Source organism: Neophocaena asiaeorientalis, unplaced genomic scaffold (assembly GCF_003031525.2).
Source record: "Neophocaena asiaeorientalis asiaeorientalis breed wild unplaced genomic scaffold, Neophocaena_asiaeorientalis_V1.1 scaffold201, whole genome shotgun sequence".
Classification (NCBI taxonomy): domain Eukaryota; kingdom Metazoa; phylum Chordata; class Mammalia; order Artiodactyla; family Phocoenidae; genus Neophocaena; species Neophocaena asiaeorientalis.
The window spans coordinates 347321-367278 of NW_020171805.1; the positions used below are offsets into that span (position 1 = coordinate 347321).

General features: G+C 41.3%; 2 protein-coding genes across 2 annotated transcripts in view; one reads left to right on the forward strand and one right to left on the reverse strand.

Annotated features, from left to right (window-relative positions):
* The window catches only part of AGBL1 (AGBL carboxypeptidase 1), a gene marked incomplete at its 3' end in the record, with an annotated part of 388115 nt that overhangs the window by 254369 nt on the left and 113788 nt on the right, over window positions 1-19958 (reverse strand). Inside the window, exons 16-17 of the mRNA XM_024749339.1 lie at window positions 13828-13972; window positions 1836-1989 (exon numbers count right to left, since the gene is read on the reverse strand). Of these exons, the coding sequence (XP_024605107.1) occupies window positions 1836-1989; window positions 13828-13972 (299 nt within the window). The remainder of the gene's footprint in view (window positions 1-1835; window positions 1990-13827; window positions 13973-19958) is intronic.
* On the forward strand, window positions 16196-17039 carry LOC112402283 (calpain small subunit 1-like). Its single transcript, XM_024749135.1, has 2 exons — window positions 16196-16316; window positions 16349-17039. Exons 1-2 carry the CDS (start codon window positions 16226-16228, stop codon window positions 17032-17034), a joined length of 777 nt encoding a protein of 258 aa, XP_024604903.1. The 5' UTR covers window positions 16196-16225; the 3' UTR covers window positions 17035-17039.

Consider the following 19958-nt stretch of genomic DNA (forward strand, 5'->3'; position numbering starts at 1 on the left):
CTCCTAGAGAAATTTAAATAAAGACAAAAATAAACAAATGGGACCTAATGAAACTTAAAAGTTTTTGCACAGCAAAGGAAACCATAAACTAGACAAAAAGACAACCCTCAGAATGGGAGAAAATATTTGCAAACGAAGCAACTGACAAAGGATTAATCTCCAAAATATATAAGGAGCTCATGCAGCTCAATATCAAAAAGCAAACAAGCCAATCCAAAAGTGGGCAGAAGACCTAAATAGACATTTCTCCAAAGAAGATATATAGATTGTCAACAAACACATGAAAGGATGCTCAACATCACTAATCATTAGAGAAATGCCAATCAAAACTACAATGAGGTATCACCTCACACAGGTCAGAATGGTCATCATCAAAAAAATCTACAAACAATAAATGCTGGAGAGGGTGTGGAGAAAAGGGAACACTCTTGCACTGTTGGTAGGAATATAAACTGATACAGCCACTATGGAGAACAGTATGGAGGTTCCTTAAAAAACTAAAAATAGAACTACCATATGATCCAGCAATCCCACTACTGGGTATATACCCTGAGAATACCATAATTCAAAAAGAGACATGTACCACAATGTTCATTGCAGCACTATTTACAACAGCCAGGACATGGAAGCAACCTAAGTGTCCATCAACATATGAACGGATAAAGAAGATGTGGTACATATATACAATGGAATATTAATCATCCATAAAAGGAAACAAAATTGAACTATTTGTAGTGAGGTGGATGGACTGAGAGTCTGTCATACAGAGTGAAGTAAGCCAGAAAGAGAAAAACAAGTACCGTATGCTAATATATATATCTGGAATCAAAGAAAAAACAAAAAAAAACCATGGTTCTGATGAACCTAGGAGCAGTAAAGGAATAAAGACACAGACCTAGAGAATGGACTTGAGGACACGGGGAGGGGGGAAGGGTAAGCTGGGAAGAAGTGAGAGAGTGGCACTGATACATATACATTACCAACTGTAAAACAGATAGCTAGTGGGAAGCAGCAGCATAGCACAGGATGATCAGCTCTGTGCTTTGGGACCACCTAGAGGGGTGGGATAGGGAGGGTGGGGTGAGATGCAAGTGGGAAGGTATATGGTGATATATGTATACATATAGCTGATTCACTTTGTTATACAGCAGAAACCTACACAACATTGTAAAGCAATTTTACTCCAATAAAGACATTTAAAAAAAAAGAAAAAGCTGGTTGGTTACAAGCAAATCACATTTGTGCTCAGGACTCTAATATTAAATGGGCATTCATGTGTCTGTGAGAGTGTGTCTATGTGTGTGTGTATGCCTGTGTGTTTTGGTTTGGTTTTACAGTTCTTGGCTAGAGCCTCCTCCACACTGTCAGCTCTTCTGATCCAAACTGTAATCCAAGTCATCAAGGGAATTCTTCAGCCAGTGCTCCAACCCTCAACTGCCTTCCTTTCCTAACCTTGACTGACCGTGAGTGTAGTATAACGAGAGTGGGCATGGTGAGAAAAGTCCCTGGATTAGGAGTCGCAAAATGTGATTCATTTTCCAGTCCTGGTTCTGTTTTAGCAGAAATGACCATCACTTGTAAACTGCTCTCAATTCCAACAAGTCATTTCATCTTTCTGACAATTTGCAATTTATTGTTTTCTCCCTTTGATAACAGAACAACATGAATATTTACCCTTTTGTCATATCAAGAAGAGTTGGGTTTCTATAAAGGTAGACCAGTCCCCAACACTTTATGGAGCTTCTGATCTCCAAGGGACAGAGTGCTTCCAAGACTCTGAAGACCCCCACCCTCACCACCAAATCTTCAAAGAAGAGGGTCTGCCGTTTACTCACGGAGCTGCTCCAGGTGGCCAGCGCTGTTAGACTCGGGCATGGCAGTGATGGTCACCAATGGACATGAATTCCCTCCTAGCGTCTGGCAGAGAACCTCCTGACGGAAGTAGACCTGCTTGGGGTTCACGCTTTTTTCCAGAACGTCAAGGTGAGTCTGGAGCAGAGATTAAACAGAAGTGTATATTAAAATTTTTTGATAATAACAATAGGTGAAAGCAGCAACAAAGCTTATATTCATCTAACTCCTTATAGTTTAGAAGTAGTTTTTTTTTTTTTTTTTGCGGCACGTGGGCCCCTCAATGTTGCGGCCCCTCCTGTTGCGGAGCAGAGGCTCCGGACGCGCAGGCTCAGCGGCCATGGCTCACGGGCCTAGCTGCTCCGCGGCATGTTGGATCTTCCCGGACCGGGGCACGAACCCGTGTCCCCTGCATCGGCAGGCGGACTCTCAACCACTGCGCCACCAGGGAAGCCCCTAGAAGTATTTTTGTTAACCTAATCTGCCTGACCGTGGGCATTAAGTGATTTAAAAGGGGTGCTCTTCCTACTCCCCGGAAGAAGTTCAGCGAGGCTGAACAGGAAGCATCATGCCTGCCTGTGTCTGCACACTAGAATATCTGTTTTCAAGTTGCACTGAAAGCAAAAGAGCAGGGGCAGACAACATCCTTCCCATGACAGTTGCATGTAAAGAATGCTGTTACCATGAAGACAGAGTACATGCAGGACACTCGGGAACATGAGACAGAGCTTCAGCAGTGCAGATTACTTTAGAATCAAGCAATATAAGGAGAGTTAGGAGCATACTGAAGGAAAATAGAAAGCAACTGATCCAGGGAGAATGCTAAGCGAAGAGAACCACTAACTGGTAGCAACTGATTGGCCCTACCCTACCTTCCCATTTAAACACTCATTTAAAATGCAGAAAGATACCTAAATAGGGTAACCATTGAAAACAGGGTTCTTGGTCAACAATCTTTAAGACCTCTGAAGATACTTTCAATAACCCAAACAGTGGAATTAGTCATAAAGATGTTAAGAGACTGCCTCCCAACCACACTGCATACCCTAACAACAGGTACACGGTGACTTCAGTAACCAGCGAAAGGGAAGCGGTCCTTCTCCAACACAAGAACGTCAGTGCACACAATCGTCCTTCCAGCTAAAGATCAAATAGGTATTAACACATTCAAACAGGTATTAAGAGGGCCGAGGAAAAACTGCCCACCTTGTTATTTAACAAATAACATGTCTGCTAGACAAATGAAACAAACATGACTCCTATGAAAATATTTATAAAAGATTCATAATATATCTTATGAAACATGGAGTAATGCCTTCAAAAGGTAGAGGAAGTGTTTACATGTGAAAAAGATTTACTACAGAGGTGCTAGGCAGAATAATGGCTCCCCCAAAGATGTCCATGCCCTAATCTTCAGACCCTGTCAATATGTTACCTTACATGGCAAAAGGGACTTCACAGATATGTTTAAGACTGAGGTCTATTTGAGGTGGGGGGATTATCCTGCATTAACCAGTTGGGGCCAATCTAATCAAAAGTACTTAAAAGCAGAGAACATTCCCCAGCCACAAAGGACCAGAACCACATGCAAAGGACTCAGCCTTCCATGCTGGGGGGTAAAGGGGTAAAAAGTTGAGGAATGTGGTGTCCTCTAAAAGCTGGAAAAGGCAAGGAAATAGATTCTCCTCCACCATCCTCCAGAAGGAACACAGCCCCAATACCTTGATTTTTGCCCAGTGATTTTTATCCATGTTGAACTTCTCACCAAAAGAGCTGTAAGTTAATTTTTTTTATTGTTTAAGCTACCAAATTTGTGCTAATTTGTTACCGCAGCAATAGAAAACCAATACACTGGGAAGTAAGAGAAACCATTTCCTAAGTAAAAATCTTAGCATCTGGGTAGGAATAGACTAAAATCTACTTGTACTCTATGGAAACATTTGACTTACAAGGAAAACGAAAAAGTTCCAAGGAAAGAAAAGATTACCAGATGATTCTGTGGCCTTTCCTATAGCTTCAGGGATACCTGAAAATTTGACCCTGAATCATATCCTCCTTGCAACTGAGACCCCAAATCATCTGCCTCCACACAGCCTGTTTCCTAGATTAATATGAATTTATTATTCCCTGTCTGCATCAACATAAGTTTAATGTCCTAGGAAACTCTTGCCCAGGAAAATAGAAATTACAAATAAATTTATTTTTCATAAATTTATTATTTTTCAGGAACATCTCATCAATTCTTCAATAGAAGGTATCAATGACTTGATCCAAGACCCTTTGAACCCCTCTCCTCAAGTTTCTTGCCTTACTGTCCACCAATCTTTAACCATTATATCATGATCTTTACCCAATGCTAATCAAGCCCCTTCATTAAAATACCTGAACTTAACAAAACTTTAAAGTCTTAATAAATACTCCAGCTTTGCCCTTCCCCCTTTGAGACACTATCAAGATTCTGTCACATTCTCCTTTATCAAATATATTAGTTTCCTATCACTTCTCTAACAAATTACCACAAATTTGGTGGATGAAGACAACACAAGTTTACTGTATTACAGTTCCAGAGGTCAAAAGTCCAAAATGGGTTTTACTGTGCAAAACTCAAGGTCTTGGCAGGACTGCGCTCCTTTTGGAGGCTCTATAAGGTAATTCATTTCCTTGCCTTTTCCAGCTTCTGGAGGTCAGCTGCTTTCCTTATCCCATGGTGTCTTCCTCCACATTCAAAGCCAGCAATCGCATCATTCCTACCCTGGCTTCCGTGGTCAAATCTCCTTCTCTGACTCTGACTCTTTTGTCTCACTCGTTCATGGCTAAGGACCCTTGTGATTACATTGGACCCAGTCTAATAGTTCAACATAATCTCCCCATCTCAAGAGGCTTAACTTAATCACATCTGCAAAGTCCTTTGTGCCACATAAAGTAACATCCTCACAGGTTCCAGGGATTAGAATATGAACATCTTGGGGTGGGCGGTGGACATTATTCTATGTAACACACCAAGGTATGCAATACACTTAGGTCTGTGTTAGAAACAGGTTGTTCTGGTGGTATTTCTTGGAGCCCGCATTTGACACAATACTAAGAAAAGGAATTAGAAGGATCATGGCTACCCCAGGTTCAAGATGAGATTCAGCTAAGGCCCATTTATCTGACCAAACCTTTGTACTTCAGTCTTCTGATTGTCTGTCAAGTGCTAATGAATGCCATGCATTGCTGTGATGCACCAGCACTAGAGATTAGGTGGTAGTCTCACACCCTCGAGGAGACAAGGAGGCTAACGAATGGTATACACACAAACACAAAGGCCCTGCTTAGAGTTTGAAAGTAAAGAGGATTATAATCGAGTAAACCTATAACCAGCCAAGGTTTTGCTCATGAGTTTCTGCTCATACATGCTCAGTTAGGCAAGAGCTCAGAAAACATATCCTTATCTTTATTGACAATAATAGCTTGAAGACAAATTTCAGCTGCCCCAAATCAAACTAAAGAATGATATCAAAGGACAGTTCAGTTAAACAAGTTTTGTCCAAATGACCATTGGAAAACACAGTTACTACATAATACAAACATAAAAAATAATTTTTTAGGGAGAAAACACATATTATCAAATGTTAATCTCATCATCTGGTTCTAAAACGAAAGTAAAAAGAAATGTGTAAGTAAGGAATAAAGTAAAACAAAATACTAACTTTTCAACTTACATGAACATAATATTATTTAATTCCTGGAAAATGGAAAGGCAGAATAGCAAGATGACTAGGACGGCAGGCTCTTGAGTCAGGCTGCCTGGGTTCCAAGTTTGGTTGCAGATTCTAGAAGAGTCGTGTGAATTCTGTACTTAACCTCTTTGTAACTCAGTTTTCTCATCTTTAAAATGTATATAAAATGGCATTACCTATGTCATTCAATGATTGCTATAATTTAGCGGTTTATTGTGTATGAGAAGTGCCTGTCATACAGGAAACACTCAATTTTAGCTGTTATTTTTGATAAGGAAACGTAGGTTCAATTTTTTTTTAAAAACTAAAAGGGAAACACTAGTAGAATTATAAACATTGTAGGAAAAAAAATCAAAAAAAATATGGTCACTCCATGTTGCATAAAAGAGAAAGAAAGAGAGAAAGGGAAGGAAGGAAGGAAGGAAAGAAGGGAGGGATGGGGGAAGGGGGAGAGAAAAAAAGAAAGAAAAGCAGTGAAGCATGGAAAACAGCACAAAACCAAAATGACAGAAGTAACACCAAAAATTGTCTTGAGTATAAATAGGTTAAACAGCCTTATTAAATGACAAAAACTTTCAGATTAGTTTTTTCAAAATCCCACTGCCTATTGTATATAAAAGGAACTTTCAAAGAGAATTAAAAAAAGACCCATGATGTGTATGAAAAACACTCCTAAATTATTTTCTTGTTCTGTTTGCCTCCACTAAAATATTTTAAAAGAGAAATATTGAAACTAAATGGTTAAGTAAACATAAATTAAAGCAGGCCTGGCAATAGTGATATATGACAGTCATATTCAAGACCACGTGCATTAAATGGGATTTAAAAATCTTATTTCGATAAAGGGCACAATTCACAATGAAGATAAAAAACTCATAACTCTTAAGAATCAAATAACACAGAATTGAAATGTACAGCCCAAAAATGGCAGAAAGGGAAATAATTGTACTAAGAGTGGGAGGTTTTAAAACAGTACCTCAGTCTTGAATAAATCAATTGCAAAAAAAAATGATATAGAGTATCTGAACAATATTGTTTTTTATAGATATATGTCAAGCTGTCTTTACAGAGAGCATCCTTTATTTTTTTCTCAAACATTCAGGGAACTATAACAAAAATTAATCATATGCAGGACTATAAAGAATATTCACTAAAAGTTTTTAAAAAGCAGATATTATACAAGCCACATTTTCTGACAATAATTGAATGAAATTAGACTTAAGTAAAAATGGTTTTAAAAACAGGAAAAATAAAACCATTAAGGAATAGAAAAACATCCTCCTAAAAGAAGCTCATGAAAGAAATTCATATATTAGAAAGAAAGTAAATATTAAATCAGTGTAATTAAAGCACTAATAGAAGAAGTGTCCATCTGGCATCCCAGGAGAGAAGGCACAGGACAAGAATGAAAATGATCCCATTAGAATATCCACCCATCTCAGCCACGCTGGTAAAAGGAAATTCCAGCACCCTCATAAAGAGGCAAGATCACCCTGGATTTAGATGATACTCTGTGATCGTAAACAAAGTATTTTAATCACTTTCATACATTTCTGGGTGAAAGTTGCTCCCAATATTAATTATTGAAATCTGAACTGAGTAGACCCTGCCTCACCATTACTATCAAGATACCAGGCCCCCAAACTAGGAAATCAATACCCTTTCCTGAAGCATTTCCCAAAATGTAATCTTCAGGATGTTATTAAGTGCTGGGGTATAGAGGGGTGGAGATTCATAGCCAAGGCACCTGGAATATGGTGAATTAAAGAAAATGAAAACATTTTCATGGCTGCAGAATTGTTCAGATTCTTGAACATGCCAATACACATTTTGAACTCTTAGAAGAAAAACTAGCAAACAGTGTTTCAAGAATTTATGTGACTCTTCAACCCTTTTTCTCTAAAGATCTCAGGATCATGGAGTGTTGTAGAATATGCTTTGGGAAACACTGTCTGCTGAATTGAGGGGTTTTGTTTTGTTTTGTTTGTTTGTTTTGTTCTTGCCATCAAAGCTATTTGTTTCACATTTTATTATGGCTACAAGATGTGGGGGAGATGGGGGAGAGATAGAGACCCTTCTCCAGAAAAGTACTGGCCATCATTCTGTGATATCACAAAAGTTACAAACAGGCCGTATCTCTTCTTGTCAAATCTTGAAAAAAAATAAAATCTAGATTCTATAAATCAGATAAGGGAAGGAGGCTTGGAAGCAGTTTTGTCTGTAGAAGCCGTCAAACACAATTAGATACAAAAGAAAAAAGTAAAAAAAAAAAAAAAGAAAGAAAAACCATCTTTTGCCCCCGTACATTGTCCTTTAAAACAGGGGTCCCCAACCCTAGGGCCATGGACCGCTACCGGTCTGTGGCCTGTTAGGAACCGGGCCACACAGCAGGAGGTGAGCGGCAGGGCGAGCCAGCGAAGCTTCATCTGTATTAAAACAGCTCCCCATCGCTTGCATTACAGCCTGAGCTCCACCTCCTGTCAGCATTGTAGTGAGCTGTATAATTATTTCATTATATATTACAATGTAATAATAATAAAGTTCACAATGAATGTAATGTGCTTGAATCATCCCCAAACCATCCCCACGTCCCCAGCCCATTGAAATTGTTTTCCACGAAACTGGTCCCTGGCGCCAAAAAGGTTGGGGACCACTGCTTTAAAACACTGTCACGTTAACGGGCAATGCTGGAGGAAGCAAAGTTTGAAAGTTTTCTTCTCCTATGAGCTCTTTGTTAATTTTTTATTATGACATTTTTCATGATTACTAATATTACAATTCAACAAATGCCTAATATCTTTTAGCTTAAGCCCATTTTCTGTAATTGTTCATGCAGCCATCTCCCTGTGCCCCTCGATGAAATCTCTGTCCCTTTGACTATTCCACCTGCCACCGAATACATAACACCTCTGTGCTTAGTGCATTATTCTAGCTCCAGTCACACAGACAACTTCCAGAAGTAAACCAATTATAAACTTCTGTTGGTTTGCCATTTGCGAAAATGCCTTTGTATTGTTCTCCTGAAGATGATTTTTAGGTGAATGCCCCCATCTCAGGTCCAGCAAGGCCATGTCTAATTGGATATTGTTGGGATCACTGATGAGAGAAGCAGGGCTTCTGAATGTGTGTGCCAACAACCAACCGTAATAACAGCCCTGCGGAAGCCACAGGGGTGGGTTTCTTTATAAAAATGGGAATGGGTTCAAGGCAATTATGGAAACCCCCAGAGAGGCTGTCTTAAAAGAAAATCCTACCTACCCATGAAAGACATCCAGCTGATAACTTAGCCTGCAGCCTCACTGGTGCCTCTCGGCAGGAGTCTTCTGCCCCTTCTGCCTTATCAGCTACTCCCTTAAAACTTCCATAAAATCACCTGACCTCAGCAGGTTACCCTGCTGGTGGCTACTGAAAAAGTAAGAAGCACTATACACTCAAAAATCGTTCGTTTCTCATTGTTATCCCCTAAACTGCTACATTCCCTGTCCCCCCTAATTCAGAAGAAAGCTCACCCCTAAGGAGATGGCCTATTTTATTTGCGTACTGCCTAGTTCTCAGTTGTCACTTAAATACATTCATCAGAGAATCGAAGGCTGCTCATCACAAGAGAAGAAGAAATGACACCTTTAAGCTAAATAAAGAGAACATGCTGTAAGCAGGTTCTAATGAGCTTTCTCAAACTGCCCCAGTCTGCCAATACCATTCTCCCTAAGTTATACAGATTGACTTTGAGACTGAGAGAAGTGATTAGTCTCTAGACGTGTATTCACAGATTTGCTGGTTAGTGACTTTAATACCCTTTTTCCACTAAAAGTAAACCAAGTTATATTGCTGATGATTTGGAAAAGAGAGCAAAGAAAAAATAATTATAATCAACCACCCTAAGAAAACCATCAGTAGATTTTGTATTTATTTCTTTTTGGTCCTTTATTGGGATTTTTTTTTACATAATTTTAATTTTATTATGTATTGTGGAATGGGTATCTTCCAATCCGTCCAACAGAGAAAATAATCACACATCATCATAAAAAAGAGAATAGGGACTTCGCTGGTTGTGCGGTGGTTAATAATCCACCTGCCAGTGCAGGGGACATGGGTTTGATCCCTGGTCCGGGAAGATCCCACATGTCGCAGAGCAACTAGGCGTGTGCACTACAACTACTGAGCATGCTCTCTAGAGCCCGCGAGCCACAACTACTGAAGCCCGCACGCCTAGAGCCCGTGCTCTGCAACAAGAGAAGCTACCGCAGTGAGAAGCCCGTGCACCACAATGAAGAGTAACCCCCGCTCGCTGCAACTAGAGAAAGCCCGTGCACAGCAACGAAGACCCAATGCAGCCAAAAATATAAATTAATTAATAAAAATAAATTAATTAAAAAAAAGAGAATAAGCGTTCTAATGGTCACCACCTAATATTGTTTACTAGTTGTAGGCACTTGGCTAACACTTGTTATGTATCAAGTCGTGTAATCTTGATAACCCGTAGAATAACCACTTCAATGGTTCCAATTTTACAGATGTGAAAACTGAGGCTGAAAGAAGTTAAATAGTTTGCCCATGACTACATTGCAAGACAACACAGAGCTTAGACCCAAATCCAGGCCTGTCTGCTCCAAAACTTGTTCTTACATTGTGCTCAAAATCCTGGAATTCAGGGGTTCCTGTGGTCAGTGACTTCACCATCCACACACACCTCAGCTCCTCCAGAATGGCTCTTTGTGTTCAACTCCTCAACATCAGGACCCTTTACTGGTGCCTGTCCTTTCTTTTGGCCCATACAAAGATAGGTGTCTGTCTATTGATTAAGTGACAACACTGATTTATGACTTGCTCATTGCATCTTTGATCCACCACATGTAAGTCGATATTTCCTACTTGACACATTTTAAACGTGAGCCCTTTATAAGAGATTGTGAATATGGCATTCTAATTCTCGATTCTTTCTTTTTCTCTCCCTCTCTCCCCCTCCCCTCCCTTACTCTCCCCACAGTACACTCCATTTTATCTCTAAAGATGATGGTGGTAGCATCTACCACAGTGGGTATATGCGTCTGGTGAAAACCCTACTCTACCCTTCAAAAGCCTTAAGCTCTCCCAACACATGTCAAAAGCCTTAAGCTCTCCCAACACATGTACCCTACTTCTGATCACTTTTCTTATCTCTTGCCAACTCATGCAGTTGTAAGTTCTCAGTGAGGTCCCATTTTCTTACTCTCTAAAATGTCCATCAGAAACTCTCTTGGGGCGCCATTTTCAACCAATACTCCTGGCTACCTAGGGGCAATCCAGAACATAATCCAAGTACTTTAACAAGTATTGCTAACAACACTTTAACAATCATTGCAGTTATTGACACCTTGAGATGGATGATTAAATAGAACTCCTTTTGCAATAATTACAATAATATTGTATTTCTTTCTTTCAGCTTTATTTTAATACTATAATTTGGACAATTATCCAACAGAGTTCCTGGCAAGCATCTGGAAGATATCAATTTGAAAGATCCAAATACTAATTCCCTTATTACAAGAGAAGAATAAAACTTTTAAGGTTGCAAAATTAAATTCATGTTGAAAAACCTCCAAAATACATGTCCTCTGCTATAAAAATGTCTATAATTAGTGAGTGTAATCCATATTATAAGTGATTTACGAAACTGTGAATTCCACATAGAAATATATTTTCCACCCCTCAGCACAACCCCCAAGTAACATCCAGTTAATTCTGCCCTTGGGGTATCATTCACATTTATCACTGATCTGTTGGAAGAAACCTGTTTCTCCTTAGGACATGTCCCAAAATAAAAATGACTAGTGTGCATTACAGAATGTACTTATTTTGTTCATGATGGGAGGAAGAGTTTTTTAAGAGAAGTCACAGAGTCAATTATTGTCTTAAACCTGGAGAAGACAAAGCCCATTATTGGAAATGTAAAACCTAAAATTGAGTATATACATTTTTTACTTCAAGTAACAAATCGTCTTTCTTATTCTGTTCTACTCATTTAAAAGAAATGAAAAGCTACCCTTTTCCTGTCTTTCTCATTAACTCTCCTCTTCCTAGTGGGAAGAGGTTCAGTCAATAGGCAAAGTAACAAGCCAATAAGCATCAATGAACAAGACCTCTCTCTTCCTCTCACTTAGATCAAGTGATGGTGGGGTCTTCTTTTCTTGAATTTTTGTCCCCCCTCAATATGAAATTATCCCCAACTTGACCTCAGTGGCTCCTAAACTATTTGTTGATTGTAAACTTTAGACTTTGTGCTTTAGTCTGACAAGAGTACTGAGTGGTCCCAAAGACAAAAGCTATGACATACAGCAGTTAGTGCAATGGCAGCCCACTTTTATACGTGCATATAATCATCAGATTGTGTGATTATATAACCTCGAATGGTTGAGTTCAAGTCATCAACCCAAGATTTTTGTCTGTAACTCTGGGTGCTATGGATGTGGTTCAGGTGAGAAGAGTGTTGTTCCCCAAACATGATCCCATTTTTATTCCAAGATGCTTTGATGGGTCCTTGCTAAGTGCCTACAAGCTGATTCAAAGTCTGAAATTCAAAGTAAGAAGCCAGATGTAGTCAAAGCCGGCTGAAGGAGTTTCAGACTTTCTATTCAGACAGGAATAGATGTCAAAGGCCAGTACTCTGTTCCCTGCTTGGCCACTAGCTAAATGTGAGATTTCTAGGCTTCAGTTTTTGCATCTATAAATGATAAAGGTGAATTAGACAATTCCCCAAGCCCCTTTGTATTCTAAACTTTTATACTAATTGCCACTGAGAATCTCCAGGAGGTCAAAGATATTCTAACAAGGGTAAAGAATACTGTCCTGGAACCATGGATCATTCCCCCCCCCCGCCCCGATGGAAAAGGCAAACCCTCATTCAAAAAGGAATCCCCTTCCCCAGTAGACTTTTCATGTGCAGGGTTTCACAGGCCAGACAATAAGAACAGCTGTTGAAGGGGATCATGAATCTTGCCTGTTGTAAGTCCCTAAAGGCAATAAGCACGTTTTAAAACAAACATGCCTTGTTACAGCAAAGCCTGTGATGCACATTTCTTGGATTAAGTTCTTGAGATCTCTAAGTGCAGTACGCAAATAATACTAGCTGTATATGTTTTGCAATCTGGGAAATAGCAAAAAAAAAAAAGAATCTCTCTTTAGGCAAACCAACATATGGAGAGAAGGGCAGATGTACTTTTATGAGGCAGTTAGCCAAGTGGTTTAAGGTATGCCTTCTCAATGGAGAAAAAATTGTATTTATACTTGAACATTCCTTCTCAGGGGAAAGATGTTCTTGGTTATCATCTTTTCCAACTCCTTATCACAGACTCGCAATGAAAGTGCTCATCCTTCAGGCTAAGTGATATATCCATTTGCTTATACACATATTATTATAAATATGCTAATAACATTTTGCATTAATGCAGAGGGTGAAATTATTTTATAAGAGATACTTTAGCTCATTAATCCTCAGGATATCCATGAAATAGCTAGGGGAAAGGGATGCTTTGCCAACTTTTTCAAATGACAGGAAACTGCATGGTTTAAGCAGTTTGCTCAGATTGGTCAAATGAGCCCTGTGCAGGGCCTGATAGGACATCGGAATGCAGACTTCGAGTCTGGACAGGTTGACACTACCCTCCTCTCATAAAAAGATTGTGACCCTCATTTGCAGTGATTCAATGCTTTATTGTTCCACCCTTCTTGTCTGCCCTGGATCCTTCTAACAGCCTCCAGCCCATGGCCGTGGGAACCACTGGAAATGGGGAAGCAGCTGTCAGGTGAACTCAGGGAGTTTTTCCAAGCTTCACCTCCTCAGCCTCTGCTTCACTCCTCTCAATGCGTCTATGTCCTTTAAATCTGCATCTCAGCTGACCTGCATGGTTTTACCCCATTTCAACGGAATGATCTCATTCCAATCTCATTTCTCCTTGCTTAATTTGAGGGCTTTTTAAAGATAGAGCCCCTAAGAAATGTCCCCCTGCCCTCCACCTCCCACACTCAACCTGCAGACGAAGAGCGCTATATGCCACTGGGGCCTCCAGAATGTCACTGGTCATGACCTCAGCCTCGAACTCTTGTCCAAGGAAGGAAAAGGGACAAACAGAAAGCCACCAAGTTGGTGACAACAAACCCTGGCTCCCTTGGAAGGCTGAAGTCCCCACCAGGATGACAGGGTATCCCGAATGTTTCCAGGAAAACCTCAGAGAGCCCCTTCAGTTGGGCCGCCATAAGGCTGTAGAGAGGAAGTTACCATGAGGGCGGTGTAGGTGTAGGGATAGTGGTAGGCCAGGTAGCAGACATCCTCGGCATGCGGGAAGGTGACGGCAAAGGTGAGGGTGTAATAGCACTTCCCAGACTCTGCCCCTGTGATGGCTGCGCTCTGGCGATAATGATTTCTACAAGAGAAAGGAGAAGAGACGAGAATGAGGGAAAGCTGGGGGAAACAGTCATTTAGGGTTCGAGATGCCATAAACCTTTGGTGTTATATACTAGCAAAACGTCCTTCACTTGAAACACCTGGTGAGCAAAATGTAGAAAACGGAGAAATAGAGAAGTGAGCTTACTGCCAGGTCATGAGCCCAAATCACCTACATCTAGGCTAATCCATCTGTCTCCTAATTGTGGCATCTATGCCATAGGCCTTTCCTTGCTGTGTCTGAAAATGAAGGCTATAGAGTCACTGAACTAGAAAACAGAGGAAAATGTGAATAATTCTCTTCTTCCTGGGATTTTATTAGACATATATTTTATTACCCAAATCTGGGTTCCTCAACCCCTGCCTCTCTCTAGATAACACAGAGTCCAGCTCCTCCTTTCCTTTCGGCCTGCCAGCTGGTTTATTAGCAATCACTACTCTATACAGAGTTCCAACTCAACACAATGTATGTCATCTTGTTATTACTGTAACAACCCATTGTGTGGATGAAAGAACAAAAGCTTAGAAAAATCCATTTGTCAAAGGTCAAAAGGCTAGTAAGTGGCCAATACAGGACTCAAACCCAGATCTGCCCGCAAGGCCTTTGTTCTTTCCACTACACAATACTTTCTTCCCAAAGGAATACATTTGTCACCCCAAATGTGGTTCAGCTTCTTACAGCTTGGGAATGCACATTTTCCTTTGTTAAAGACGAAGAACCAATGTTGATACTTCAGAGGACAGTATCAAAGTAATCTGCACCCAGAAGTACATTCCAAGCAATATTTTCCCCATTCACTGCCAGTTACACTCCCTCCTTGCCTCTAGATGCTGAGACAGCTGTGCAGGCTTTCCTGAGAAATGTTATTATCAAGGCTGCATTATAATGCAAAATACATCAGGACACCAAAAGATGTAATTCCACCTTTGAACATTTACAATGTTGGCTTCTTGTCCATTGTGCTTTGGGGTTTCATTGGGGGAAAGGGTGGGGAGAGGGAAGAAATAGCAGATAATTATTCTGTGCGTTCTTGCAAATCTGAAAAATATGGATTATTCTTTTCTGCCTTTTTTGCTACCTTCATGACACCTCCCACCAAAGCAAAAAGATCAACTGAGCAAGAAAGGAAGAAACAGAAAATCTACTGTCTGGTTTTGTGTTTTTTTCAATATTCATAAAACTAAGAATGGGAGTAAGAGAAATTGGTAGTTCCATGGGCTATGACCTATCAGGCTATACATTTCTCTTGCATCAGCTTCTGCCAATATGGCACCCTGGATCCTTTGTCATCCTAGGGAAAGAAGGAAATCCCCAACGATGTACCAGCTTTTCAGCAACCTATTAATAGGACCCATATCCCTTGTGACTACAGGACTAGAAACTTCAAAAAGGCAACTTTTTTTTCCTTGACTGCACTGCTCTGCATGCAGGATATTAGTTCCCTGACCAGGGACTGAACCTGCACCCGCTACAGTGGAAGCAGAGTCTTAACCACTGGATCACCAGGGAAGTCCCCAAAAAGGTATCTTTACCCATGGTGCCATCTGGATCTTGCTACCTAATTGAGTCTATTTTCTCCAGATTTCCCCAAAGTTCTATAGTTTCTCCGGAGCTAAGGCTCTGATTATTAGCAAGTATGTAAAGAAGCAGATGGTAACTCAGAAAGCATGCAAACCACATATGCTCTACCTTTATTCATTCTGATTTCAAGGCTCCACTGCAATCACACATTTAGTTTACACCTAGCTGAACCTAGTCAATTACACCTCTCTTCTAAGTGAAATGAGCCAGTCAACATTTTGGTCAAATGATCAACATTTTGACAACCAATCAGAATGTGGAATAGAGCTTCACATGCACGAGTGTGAAAACACACACACCACACATATATATTCATGAAGGTAAAAGCAGGTGGAAACATACATCCAGTGCCTTGCCATCCCCAAGTTTTTCACCTACAAGCAGTGGAGACAGAGCCTGCATCTTTCCTCAAGATTAATAAGATGCCCCCGAGGCCTGTGGGGGTGGTCTCATCTGACAGGAGCCTTACTTGTTTTTAGGCTTCCCACGGTACTAAGTACACTGAAGTCACATCACAGGCACATTCATCCTAAGCAAGTTCTATGCTACACCACCAGCCACCAGAGAGAACAAGACAGAGAGTAAAAATAAGAATATGGAGACTAGCTGACCGGCCGACGCGCGAGTGAGGCGGAATCTTGAGTCACAGCCATGTTCCTGGTTAACTCGTTCTTAAAGGGTGGACGAGGCGGCGGGGGACGCGGGGGCCTACGGCATGTGCTCGGAGGCCTGCTCAGCTGGCCGGAGGCGGCAGCGGCGGCGGCTGCAGAAGATAAGGAAGCAGCGGCGGCGGCAATGGCGGCGGCGGCCGCCGCAGCGGAACTTCCGTACGCATCCTGGGCGGGGTCATTAGCGCCATTAGTGATGCGGCTGCGCAGTACAACCCAGAGCCTCCGCCCCCTCGCACCCATTACTCCAACATCGAGGCCAATGAGAGTGAGAAGACCCGGCAGTTCCGGAGGCTCTTTGCCCAGCTGGCTGGAGAGGATATGGAGGTCAGTGCCACAGAAGTCGTGAACATTCTGAACAAAGTCGTGACCCGACATCCTGATCTGAAGACTGATGGTATTGGCATTGACATATGTCGCAGCATGGTGGCTGTTATGGATAGTGACACGACCGGCAAGCTGGGCTTCGAGGAATTCACGTACTTGTGGAACAACATCAAAAAGTGGCAGGCCATATACAAACAGTTTGACATTGCCCATTCAGGGACCATTGGCAGCAGTGAACTCCCAGGGGCCTTTGAGGCAGCAGAATTCCGCCTGAATGAGCATCTCTACAACAGGATCATCCGACGCTACTCAGATGAGGGAGGGAACATGGATTTTGACAACTTCATCAGCTGCCTGGTAAGACTGGATGCCATGTTCCGTGCCTTCAAATCTCTTGACAAAGATGGCACTGGACAAATCCAGGTGAACACCCAGGAGTGGCTACAGCTGACCATGTATTCCTGAACGGGAGTCCCATCACCTCGCTGTAGGAGTCACCTTGGACTCTTCGGTCTCCCCCAGGGTTGATCCTGTTTGCAGTCACATCTTCATGGCTCCTGCTGACCCACAGGCCTTTCTGTTCTCCTAGCCCTTGGCACCCGGATTCTCAGTCAACAGCCAGGGCCCAACATGCTTCAACACACCCTGCCCCAGCACACCTATCTCACATCTACTCCATAACCCCTCTCTTGCATCTGTGCCAAGCCCAACGTATGTGTTACTTGCACACCCCAAGGGCCCTTTTCTCAGTTCTGGATCACTCCAGTCCCTACACACCCTGGCACACCCATTCAGTTACCACCCAGGCAATTCCCATCCCTAGGCTCTTTCCACCATTCAAACCAAAACTGGACTCCAGGCAGGGAACAGCTACAGTGAAATGGAGAGAGAAATAAAATAGAATAATTTTTAGCTTTTGAGCTTCTGTGGACCAAGGTTCTAGTGATTTAAGGAAAGTTTAGAATGGTAGTTTGGGCTATAAAATCTACCTCCTCACCCTCCCAAAACACACACACACACACACACACACACACACACCTACACCTGTTGTACACACACCCTTGCTGTAGCTTCATGGACAAGACTGTCGTGGGCAAGACTAAAAGCTCCCCACTAATAATCCAGCCCTCTTCGGGATGGTTGCTGATGGCTGGAATTTAAGAAAAATGAAAATCACCTCATTTAGGATGAGTTTCAGCTAAAGGAGATTCACTTGCAACCCTAATCCAGGGTCTAAACTGTAGGTGAAACTAAAGCAAACGTCAGGCTTCCCCACTGGAGTCTCCTGGTGGCTGCATTGTAGTGGGAGAGTCCCGGAGATGACTCCACCTCTAGCAAAGTTTTCCTCTTCAGAAACCTTTAAACTTTCCCAAGTTCACCTTCTTCAAAGTGAAGTGTTCCATAAATCTCCAAAGTGAAACACTTGGCTTGCTACAATTAGATCTGTCCATGATAAAGTGAGATCCTATCAAGTTCTTTTTGTTTTCCCAATTATGATATGAACATACTGAGGGATGTTTGCAAGGCAGTAACATTCATCCTTTATATTTCAAATGGTTCCCATGTTCTTCCTTTGTATAGAAATGCTTTCCTTCTACCTCATTTGGCCAACTCTTCTTCCTCCTTCAAGACTCAACGCAAGTGTTTCCTCTTTCAGGAAGTCTTCCCCAATATCCACCCTTTTACATAATTCTTATCACATTGTGCCTCTCCCTCACTGCCCATGCTTTATGTCAGGGATTATGCTTATTTGTCTGTATATCTTCACGCTTGGGCACAGTACCTGGACTTAGCAGCTGTTCAGCTAAGGCCTGTAGAATAAATGGACCTAAGACTCTAGAAGTAATAATTAGAATACTTGGCACATCTTATCTCTAATCCTAATTGTATCCTTTCAAGGTATTATTATGCACACTGTACAGACTGGGAAAATTGAGATGTTAAGTGTCTTGAGGAACTCCACACAACAAGCACAATAAACAGGATTCAACCCTAGGTGTGGGCTTACCCCAAAAACAAGATTCTTTTTCATTTTATCACCTGTCTCCTAAGAATGGATAAAAGGACAAGAGGTCTTTTGGTTCAATTCAGCAAGGAAGAATTTGAAGTTTCGGTTTTCATAAATCAGAGATACCTATAAACCTGAAGTCTAAAATAACAGAAGGAATGTAAAATAATCCAGATGATAGCTAGTGAGAAAATTATTCATACCACTATGATTCTTTATGTCACTGGTATTTGATGCCACTAAGAAGCTTCTACTAATTACTAATAATTGCTAACACTCACTGAACATCCACTATGCACCAGACACTGTTGTAAGATTTCCATGTGCTTTATCTCATTTCACTTCATCCTCAGCACAGATTTATCAAGTAGATACCATTATTATCCCCTTTTACTGATGAGGAATCTGAAGTTGAGAGAGGCTGGAATAATTTGCCCCAAGGTCACATCATTAATGAGTGGTAGAAGTTTCACTCCAGAAACTTTCTCTCCTTGGTCTGCTCTTCTTGGCGGAGAAGAAACCTGGTGAAAACCAAGTGTGCTCTCAAATATGCCAGATCCTAGATGCATGTTGGGTCAAAGATGATATGGATAGATCAGCCATTCCACAGTTAAAAGGCTCCCCTTTGCTTTTCCATTCCCTGAACAATTTATCCTCAGAAGGGTCTGCACTTTTAAAATCATAAAGCTTTCAATGAAGCAAGGAGCAAAGTACACAAATGCATGGTGGTGAACTCAGTCTCCTTCCATTTGTACGTTAAAATATGCTGGGAAGTCATTTTTTTTATTTTATCTTTGAGAAGTATTTTTTTTTTCTCTGTGTGCATGAAAGAAGCAAATGCCAAGATAGAGAGTGAATTAGATAACCTTATAATGACGATGGCTCTGTTTAACATGGGAGCATCATTTCACTTAACAGGATCTAATAAGGCAGGGCAGTCAAGTCACCAGGCTGCCCTGTGTCTGCAGAGTTTCTAATATTCTGTATAGCACCAAATCTCTCTCCTGAGATCCCTGGGAAGGATGCATGATGGCAGAGCTCTTGTATGACATTCATCTTCATGAGTGAGCTGTTCCATCTCCTCTCAGGAGCAGAGATAAATGTCAGAAGAGATCAGCTGTTGTGTATTACATGGCCACTCTGAGCATGCAGCTTCCCTCCCTCTGCCCTTCAGCACCAAAATTACTTTAGACCAGAGCTGGGAGAAAATTCAAAAAGGTGTGAGGCTGTGTACATTAGAGGGAGAAGCAGACCGCAGGGAAGTAAATAAAGCAGGAACTAAAACAATCCTTGCTTGCTTTAACAAGAGGCATGGAAAAATAAGCCTGCCCATTTCTGTTCTTCCCTCTAGAGGATCCCTTTTGATTTTCCGGCTTAGGGA

Excerpts from the sequence above, each read along its gene's own strand:
- LOC112402283 (XM_024749135.1), top strand. The coding sequence starts at position 16,226 with ATGTTCCTGGTTAACTCGTTCTTAAAGGGTGGACGAGGCGGCGGGGGA. Across the intron at positions 16,317-16,348 it reads CGGAGGCCTGCTCAGCTGGC|AAGGAAGCAGCGGCGGCGGC; the intron begins CGGAGGCGGCAG and ends GCTGCAGAAGAT.